At 40.1% G+C, this 10,353-nt stretch overlaps 1 protein-coding gene across 3 annotated transcripts in view; it reads right to left on the bottom strand.

The window, feature by feature from the left end:
• Positions 1 to 841: 841 nt before the first annotated feature.
• The window catches only part of TPD52L1 (TPD52 like 1), a 37,175-nt gene continuing 27,663 nt past the window's right edge, over positions 842 to 10,353 (bottom strand). For 2 of the 3 annotated variants that reach the window (XM_079716866.1, XM_079716865.1), the window contains 3 exons: positions 9,838 to 9,876; positions 6,716 to 6,776; positions 842 to 1,427 (listed from right to left, as the gene is read on the bottom strand). In XM_079716866.1, the coding sequence (XP_079572992.1) occupies positions 1,299 to 1,427; positions 6,716 to 6,776; positions 9,838 to 9,876 (229 nt within the window). In that variant the 3' untranslated portion in view covers positions 842 to 1,298. The remainder of the gene's footprint in view (positions 1,428 to 6,715; positions 6,777 to 9,837; positions 9,877 to 10,353) is intronic. The other variant, XM_079716867.1, reaches the window with a different exon arrangement.

The following is a 10,353-nucleotide window of genomic DNA, read 5'->3' as shown; positions in this document are numbered from 1 at the left end:
TAATATAGTTATATATATTGTATATTATATGGATTATACATTTTGTATATATTATACATATCTATCTATATTATATATATTATGTATATTATGTATCTATATTATGTATATGGATTATATATTATTATATTATGTATATTATATGAATATTTTATATATAATATATAGTTATATATATTGCTATCTATATTATGTATATTATATGGATTATATATTATTTATATATAATATATAGTTATATATATTGCTTATTTAAATTGTGAGTTTTTAGTTGGTAGGTCTATTCTACATTCTACAGTGTACATTTAAAAAATGTAGCTATAGGATGCTACTAACAACAAATGCTACCTTCTACCTAATAACAAATGTATGTTCCCATTTAGAAGAAAAAAGAAGCATATGATGCGGAAGGTAAACAGTACTGCAGAAATCTGATTGTACTTATTGATGCTTTTTTCATTCTTGTGAGCAATTTGCAAACTGGAAACAGTTGCAGAACTCTGCTTCTCCCATTTTCTAGCAATTCCCTTTTCAGCTATCTCTTGCCTACTTAACTCAGTAGTTACGAAGTTAACTACTACTCTAGGTAGATTAGAGAGAATTTTAGAATCGTAGATTGTTTCAGCATCCTAAGGTAGTTGAGGTTATAATTACTTACATATCCTCTCATATTTTCCAAATTAGCAGAAGTTGATTTAAAATAGCATCTGCAGAATTATACCCACCACCTTTCAAGGTCATCAGCAGAACTGAAACGTAAAGAAATTAAGAATTCAAAGTCGTCATTAAAATCAATTATTTTAATTGCTTAAATAAACATAAGGAATTAAAGTAGGCGAGGGAGATCGGAAGCAGTTTGATGAAATTCTCAATGTCATCCCATTCACTGCTAGAGACGGTCAGAAAGAGCTCCATCCTGTGGACAGAACTGAAAGGGGGCACTGAGCCTTCGAAGACATGCACTTCGTACAGGAGTCCAAGCAAAAATCAAAGCAAATAATTAATAGCTACATGTTTGGAAAATATGTTGAATTACACAAAAAACAAGGGTCGTGACCAACTGTGTACCTGAAGCCGACATTTTAAAAGATGACAATCTATGAATACTAAAGTGTGATGGTCACGTGGTCCATCATCAACACAAATTCAAGTGGAAATCATTTAATTAAACTTTCAGGAGAAGCCATTTGAAGAACAAGGTCAAGGCCTGGGTCTTCCAGTGGGATTCTGGTCTTCATATCCGGATGCGCGCGGGCAGGGCAGGGTCCCTGGAGGCGGCTGCGGGCGCGGGTGGGGCCCTAGCACTGCAGCTCCTCCCCCTCTGCCCGCCGGGGGCCGCCGGCCGAGCTCTGCGCGCTGGCTTGGGCCGTGGAGCTCAGCACCTCCTCGAAACTGCCTCCGCCGTGGTTCGTCCCGCCTACTTTCGTCTGAAACGGGTTGAGACGCACACATGCAGTTATTTCGTTATTTCTGTAATTTAAAAAATAAGATCGATTGCTTTCAAGTTCACAAATATACTTGTTTTCTTGAAAGGGGATGCAAAGGCTGTAGAGAAGTTAGTTTCCTTTAGCACGGGGCTAGGATATCATTCATATTTGGGTTCCGCGACTGGACTCGAAACTTTAATTTGTACAGATTTAGCGACTCTCTGTCTCTTCTACATCTAAAATTCTCAGTCCCTTCACGGGCATATGCAGATCTGTGGATTTGCACCATCTACTCACTCACCCAGAGAACCGATTTAATCAAATGGAATGGGATATTAGATAAATTCCCCCAAGTTCACAAATGTGTGAACGCCTTTTAGTTGACTCCAGCTTGAGTTTTCCATTTGGGATTTAGCAAGGCAATCTGGATTTCTGAACAATGTCTCTTGAAAAGCAGAGTGGCTCAATGGAACATGATTTCTGGTTTCTAATACTTTGAGAGTTGGAGATGAATCATGGCTTAAGCACTGCTCCTCTCACATCTTTCCAGGCAGTTGTCTTTATAGGAGGAATATACCTTAAAATGCAAAGTTATGATGCTTTACGAGGCTCTCTTTTTGTGTACTTGTTATTGGCTAATAAGAATATAGTCAGGAAGAAATCAACTTATAATTAAGAAACATGGTTAATTTAAGTATTTTGAAAAATTCCTTATTATAAGGTCTCTCAAAAGAATATTTAATGGTCCACAATGCTTAATGCAAGTCTTGTTAATGGCCACATTGGCCTTCCTTTAACCATTAACAATATGGAAAAATACTTTGAGGAAAAGAAAGGTATAGAATAGAAGATGTTGCTCTTCCCAAAATGTTGTCCACACCTCACTGTCACTTATGATCACTCACAAGGACATAAACCACACAGGGAAATGCACCTGCCAATTGCATGGCCTGCCCTTTTAAAACCTTAACCAGGATTTAAAAGCAGTTCAGTCATCGCAAATCACACACAAACTTTTCTCCCATTGTTATTAAAATCCCTCTCTGCCTCTGTGAGTTCAGTTACTAAGTTGAATTTTTCCACTCTGCTTGGGATTGGAAAACTCATTCTGGAAAGTGACAGATTATAAATATTTTAGGCTTGGGAACCACATCGTCTCTGTCACAAACACTCAAATCAGCCATGGCAGAAAGCAGCCAAGATAATACACAAGTGAATGAGCATGGCTATGTTCCATAAAGGCTGTATGAATGGGCACTGAAATGTGAATTTCGTGTAATTTAATTTTCAAATCACAAAATATTGTTCTTCCTTTGATTTTTTTTAACCATTAAAAAAAAAGTGAGGGCTTCCCCGGTGGCGCAGTGGTTGAGAGTCCGCCTGCCGATGCAGGGGACACGGGTTCGTGCCCCGGTCCGGGAAGATCCCACATGCCGCGGAGCGGCTAGGCCCGTGAGCCATGGCCGCTGAGACTGCGCGTCCGGAGCCTGTGCTCCGCAACGGGAGAGGCCACAACAGTGAGAGGCCCGCGTACCACAAAAAAAAAAAAAAAGTGAAAACCATTCTTAACATACAGGCTGCTCAAAAATAGGCAACCAGCTGAATCTGGCCCATAAACCTTAGTTTGCAGACCTCAGGGACAGAGCACTGATTCCTCCTCCACTCTGTTATCTTAGCACTGGAAAGAAGCAGGGGGTTGGTTTCAACTCTCTGATTGTTCACTATGGTTATTTCTTTTCTGAGAGAGGCAAGATTAATTCAATGTAATTAACTCTATTAATAGTTCCCATCCTCCTCTTTGGTCGCATTCTCTTTAGCAATAGAAGTCACACACAGTGTTGAAATCAGGTGAATACCAATTACTGATGTTTTCTTCTGGGCTTTGTTTTGTTCTTCTCTTCTAGTTCTTGATTTCTCAAATCAAAATAGAAAAATAAAGAAGGAGGAAACCACTTGGAAATAAAGCAGTTTGGCCAAGAAAGGAGTGGACTAAAGGGGTTTCCTAACCATGCGGGTTTAATAACCACACACTACAATACTTTAGCCAAGGACCTGCTTAAGCAGAGATGTGAACAATAAGCTTCTCCCGGACCCTTCCCTTCAAAATGGTTTTTCATCCAAGAAGTTGTCACTGTGTCCCCAACACTATAACTGCTCTTTGCAAAAAAACTGTATTTGAATTACTGAACTGGGCTTCCTGATCTTTCATAATAAAAGTATCCGGTTGAGGGCTTCCCTGGTGGCGCAGTGGTTGAGAGTCCGCCTGCCGATGCAGGGGACACGGGTTCATGCCCCAGTCCGGGAAGATCCCACATGCCGTGGAGTGGCTGGGCCCGTGAGCCATGGCCGCTGAGCCTGCGCGTCTGGAGCCTGTGCTCCACAACGGGAGAGGCCACAACAGTGAGAGGCCCACATACCGCAAAAAAGGAAAAAAAAAAAGTATCCGGTTGAAAGGACACAAAGAAAGAGTAAGTATATCTTACTTTTTTTTTTTTTTTTGCGGTACACGGGCCTCCCACTGTTGTGGCTTCTCCCGTTGCGGAGCACAGGCTCCAGACACGCAGGCTCAGCGGCCACGACTCACGGGCCCAGCCGCTCCGCGGCATGTGGGATCTTCCCGGACCGGGGCACGAACCCGTGTGCCCTGCATCAGCAGGCGGATTCTCAACCACTGCGCCACCAGGGAAGCCCATATCTTACTTTTTTTAATGGTTTTAATTCAGGCTGTACAATGTGCTCACCAAAAAGTAGGGGCACTAAAAATATGTTCTGCTTGACATGGGTGCAGAACGGTCGGAGGGGATGTAGTTGCTTATGATTCACTGGAACACAGTAGAACATTCCAAATATGGTTTCATAGGAGCTGATTCTGGGTCTGTTTTGTTTGCTTGTTTTAGATGAAATAGAAATTGTGCTTATTGAGTGTACAGGTGACACCAGCCAAGATGTCAAGTAATACATTGATGTATTACAAGGATGTAGGCAGAAAGGACTACATTTTATATGATTTTGATGAACTGGCAAGTTTTTCATGGAAAATCAAACTATCTACACAATTGGCTATAAAATAAGAACAATCCATTGGGTGCAAATGCCAGATGGTGTGACAGATTGTGTGCGAAGATGGCAGGAACGGACCTCGGTTCACAGCAGAACGTTACTTCTAATAGAACACAAATATGAACACGATTCCTTTTAAGTGGTGTTTGAAAAATCAAGTTTAAAGCAGGATGTGTGAGTGGAAATACAGCATATAGACCTGCAAGGAATTTCACTCATCTGTACTGATTCATGAGTCATTCCCTCAGCAGGAAATAACCTCAGGATTGAAAAGTTACAGAAGTTTTGGAGAAGATTCAGAACACAAAAGAAAACTATGCAGAACATAAACTATACACAGAAGGGTTAAACATCTATTGTTTAGTCTGGAGGGAAAAAAAGGAATGAGAACTTTGTAATTATTGAGGAAGTGGGAGATTTGACACACAGCATGATTATTAGCTATTCTCCGTTGCCTGTGTGGGCAGAGAAAGAGAAACTAGGCGGTGGGTGGGCTGTGAGTCTTGTTAAACCCATGGACAATCATGCAGACATAGAATCTGCTTTCAGGAGGTCTTGACACAGGCTAGTATCCAGTTGGCTGAGTTAGTTTTGTGCATGTCTGAGGAAGGCGGCAGGCCTTGTACCTTCCATCCGGATGCGGTGAGAAAAGTGAGATGCTGACAGTGTGGATCAGACACTTAACTCATATATGAACTGTGAGCTAACCAGAGTTTCCCAAAAGCAAATGAAAACAGGTTGTTCTTTATTCTTCTTTTGCTTCTTCATACCTCCTTCTTCTAAAGAAAACCTAAAAAGTACAACTTCTCCTATGTCAGAACTTGACAACAGAATCCATCCTTCTTGGATTGACTAAGGCTGAGAACCAAATGTTGAGAAATTAACTCCTGGGGTTTTTGGAATCTTTTGTTTTGAAACTGGATATTCTGGCATGAGAAATGTCTGTGACACTGCAGGTCTCTACCCATAAAAAGGTTTTCCTACAAACAGCGGCAATTTAATGGCTCCTCCGGGTCCCTCAATAAATGACAATGTTGACAGGCAGAGCAGTAAAACTGCACAACTAGAGACTGCTGGTAAATGAAATCAATGAAAGCATGGTAAATGTTGAGTAATAATTTCATTCTTGAGCCTTAAACACCTAATCACAGGTCTGGAAAAGAGAAGACTATGTGAAAGCCTCTTCTAAGGGGAAAGACCCTCCAGGTCAAAATCAATAAGAGCATCTAAGACCTCGACTAAGGAATAACTTATACCCTCACAGACTCTCATCTGGCAGCACATGTGAGGGCTGTATGATTCAGAAGCAGCTGGGTAATCAGCACGAGCCTATATGTGCTTTTGATCTGATTAAAGATCACACATATTCTTAATTTTCCCAGTAATAGGGAAATACAGAAATGGATTGTATGTAAAATAGTGATAATGATATCAAGATGTAATTAAGTTTAGGTGGTATCTTTAAAAAATCTTAGTAGTATCAATGACTTTTCGTGTTTTAAACATTCTATACCTTTAGGACTAGACTGATTTTACTTTTGCTCTTTTACCCTCTGTACATTAACTTATCTATGCTCAAACAATAAATTCAATGAATTTTTTTTTTTTAGCACCGACTATAGAACAGGTATACTTTCAGTTTATACCCAGGGAACAAATGCACTATTACAAAATAATGCATTTTGTGATTCAGCTTTATTTTCCCTCCATGATAACCACGCTGTGCTTTGCTCAGTCTGTGAGTGGAGCAGGCAAGTGGTGTTGATGGGCGGTGGATGGCAGGATAGCGCATGGAGCCAAGCTCATTTCTACTGGTCTGTGTCCAAACCAGAGGAGCTCTGAGCTGTTACTGAACTTTCACTTACACTCTAATTTCAGAGTTCACAGATCCTTTGTCCTATCTACAGTCATCTATCACATATCTGCTTCTTGGGGGACAGCATTAAGAGTTCTAACCAGTGAACAGATCAACACAAATTCCAATTCGCTTTAACGAACAGTTCACTTCTGAATGATTTATTTATAGAAACAACTTGGTATGGCTACAGTAACACTATTCAATATTGGTTTTCTTTATAGATTTATATGTGAAGAAAAGTGACTCTGTGCACTGCTGCCTTCTTGGCTGCATCAAATGCTGGTAGCCCCACCTTTGGAGCCAATGGCAGCAATGCCTAAGCTGTCCTGATTCAATGAACCCAGCGACACAAAATTCACTTCATCTGTACCTTAAGGCTTGTGACAGTTGTCTCAACCCTCTCCTCAAATGATTTGAAAGTAGGAGAATTCCTAAAATAACAAAAAAAAAGAGGTCAGCTCCGAAGACCTAGCTGTCTTAGCAATCGTGCTGTGCTGCCTGGTTTCTGCTCTTACTTGCAGACATCACCTCTGCACCAGAGCTAGTTGCTGGTTTGCCACCTACACCAACCATGTTTTAAAATTTATTTCACTTCTGCTAGGTTAGACCCAGAAACCAAAACCCGACATGGAATTTTTCTAAGTAAAATAGATAACTATAGAATGAATAATATAGCATTTGGCAAGGATACAACTGTCATAATTCCATGGTGCACCGTACATCATTTCCAACGAGTCAAAGGAGTGATAGCTTAATTTTTCATTTACTAATTAATTGTTTCTATCATAACACTCCTTTTCCCAGCTCAGTTATTTTATAACCAATAGAAAGTCTATCTGAAGAACGTCACATTAGAGTTTTCCCACTTGGAATTTTAAAAGTCATTTATTTTAGTGAATGTGAGACAAGACAGAAATAGCTAAAGGAAAAAAAAGGTTCACATGTTTTCAAACTTTAAAGTTTTAAAACTAAGCATTTTCTCAATATCCAGGAAGCAGTGTTTCTGAAAGTCAGTGCGTCCATTATTTTAGGTTGAAATATATCCACTACTTGTTCAATGCTTGATCAAAATGGTGCTATTAGCACGTGTTATATTTCCTCCCAAAGAAGATACACTTACTTGTTCTTACCAGACAGAACCTTTGCTGTCTATCAACAATTTATTTGTGACTCATTCACTGTGTTAAATAATCTACATACCATCTTGTAACTTTAAGATTTAGATCTTTCACTTGGTGCTTTTTGGTTTCCTATACTGGATTTGGTCACATGACATTATGACTTAATGACATCATTACCATTAAAAATGATATCACCAAGTCCAACTAAGGAAACAGGAACTGAATTAAAAATGTGTCTTAAATCTTGTGTTCATGTTGGCTTTCAGCAACAACAACTGCCATCATTTACAGGTCAAAAAATTCAACTGAATGTTACTATACTTGATAAGCCACTTGCTTCTCTCTTGAGTGCAGAAGAAATAAAATAAGAGGAATGGCCTAAAGAAACTTCATAAGGGCGGATGGTTATAAAAAAAGGGCTTCATTGTATGGTGTGGGCTGTAGCATGGCTCTAATACTATCAAGAGGAAACTAATGTAGAGGATATGTTTTTGAATGAATTTGGCTTCATTAGGGATTGTCTCTCAAGACTCTGATGCTCTGGATGGTCACAAATGCATTTGCATCCAGGCTGTATGAAGTAACAGTGGTGAGTTCAGAGGGCCCAAGCATGGCATCACACCTTGTATATGACTCAAATATTAGTTGAATTCCTGTGAGTAATCCTGCACCGTACTTGTCTCATGATGAAATATTAGTGAAATTACATAAGAGTGATTCAGAAGTGTACACTTATTAGCACTTTACTTCCGCTGCATGTTTCATTTGGCCAAGCTGGTCACATGACTAACTACCTGTCATCCATCAGGTGCACAGGACCACAGTGGGCAGACAGTTCAGCCTAATGGTTCATGGTTTATGTTAGTTGAGCAAAATCTTTTTTTTTTTTTTAAAGTTAATTTCAGGCAAGCTCACAAGGAATACATTTGACCCATAAGTCACTAGATGGATTCCTGGTTCACAGAGGAAAACCGTATTAATTTTTTTTCAAGGCTTTTTTGGACACCCAGACTTAAAATTTAACAAGTAAAGAAGCTCAGAGCTGCAGGCTGCACTGCTCAATTCTGGTGTTTTTATTCTAGGGGAAGCAAGTCAAATATGAACTAAGTCATCTTGAATCTATGCTCTCTACTTACCACCAAATTAGGGAAATCAAATGCTGTGGTTAAACTTCCAAAGTAACCACATAACCCCAGTGTAGAAGAGACATCATCAGATATAATAAAACAGACATTCCTCTAATCAAATTACACTAGAGTGCATGCTGGGGAATATGGAGAAACTATTTATTCAGATTTAATCATGTCATATACAACTACAAACTTGTAGCACTGCAAATGACCCTGGAAAGAATTTGGCTTCAGTGGGCTCAAACTATTTAGAGTAACTGAACTCCCTCTAGAATGTATTCACACCACAGTATATAATATAAAGCAGGAAGAGGAGGCACAGTTCTGACTGAAGTGAGGGAGGGTCCCAGAGACTAGATCCCCTCCCACGGAGCCCCAACCAGGGCAGCCCAAGGAAGCACTAGGGCTCCTGGAAGCACCAAGGGAAGAGCAGTAAATCTGGTTCTAGCCTCTTATTTTTAAACATGATGAAACTGCTGTCACTGAGGTGACCTTCCCAAGGCTGCCAAGTTCACCCCTAGCAGAACCGGACTACAACCAACATCTCCTGATTCCAATCTAACATTCATTCCTCTATACTCTATTACTATTATTTTGATTTTATCTGATTGTATCACTAAGTCACGCCAACTGGAAGCGAGAGGAACATCTTTCTCAGGAGTTTTCATCTCACCAGTAATTTTAATGACATTTTTATTGTTCAACAGACTCTTTGCCTTAATATATCCCTTAAAAAATCCTAATGATATCCTTTCTAGAACTGTGGCCCTCTTTGACTCCTACCTTTTCATTTAAACTTTCTCCCAGCCTTGCATTTAATTCTGTGGGAATAAAAGGATTTCTACCTTTGCAAGTGTGCTTGGAATGTTCCAGGCCCTGTACTGCGTGCTTTACACAGGTTACACATCTCACAACAGCCATGTAAGGTAGGTCTTATTTATTCCAGTATACGGATAAGAGAATAGAGACAGAGATAGGTAAATAACTTGTCTCAGGTCACACAAATCAAGAGTGGCTGGATTTAAACCAGTGTGTCTGGTCAATAGCCCAAGCCCATTACACCTACAATACTTCTACAGGATTGTCAGCCTTTTTTCCTGAGGGCCCTCAGAAAAGAGCATAAGATAGGTCATGGCATTTCCCTTTATATAAAGAAGGAAAAAACCCACAAGGTATCAATAAAGTTAACACTTCATACACATTCTACATTGATATTATGTAAAATAATTTACACAGATTACCTCATAGCAGGCATACTTATGGAGTGGCGAATGGAGTAGCTTCAGGGCAAAAGCAGATTAAAGGGGAAAAAAAAAAGAAAGAACAAAGAAGATAGCACAATATAAGTACATGAGAAACTCCCTATTCACGGTTTCAAAACAGCAATTTCAACTATTTGAAGTGTTCCCTGCACACCCCATCAAGATGAGATTTGCTTTTGTTGGGTAGGATGGGCCACAGTCACTTCCAAAGGAATAAGGAGACCAGGTGGTCCATGGCTGCATATTATTTTACTTCCTGTAGGTTCCCTGTAGGCCAGGGAGGAGAGGAGGAGACTGTCTGGTTTGCCCCAGGTCAACCCAACAGCTGGTGGACATGCCCTCCTGGTCCAGCTCCCTTCTCCTGTTCAGGAAGACAGTAAGGGGTAAGGGGCAGTGCCCAGCACATAGAGCCAGGCAGCTAAAAGCTAGTCATTCCATTGTAGAGAAGCACTCCAGAGGACTGTATGCAGTTAACATGAGTCAATCAAGGAAACA

The sequence above is a fragment of the Hyperoodon ampullatus genome (assembly GCF_949752795.1).
Source record: "Hyperoodon ampullatus genome assembly, chromosome: 12".
Lineage (NCBI taxonomy): Eukaryota > Metazoa > Chordata > Mammalia > Artiodactyla > Ziphiidae > Hyperoodon > Hyperoodon ampullatus.
The sequence above is the reverse complement of the archived record's forward strand: the minus strand, read 5'-3'. Positions and strand labels throughout refer to the sequence as shown.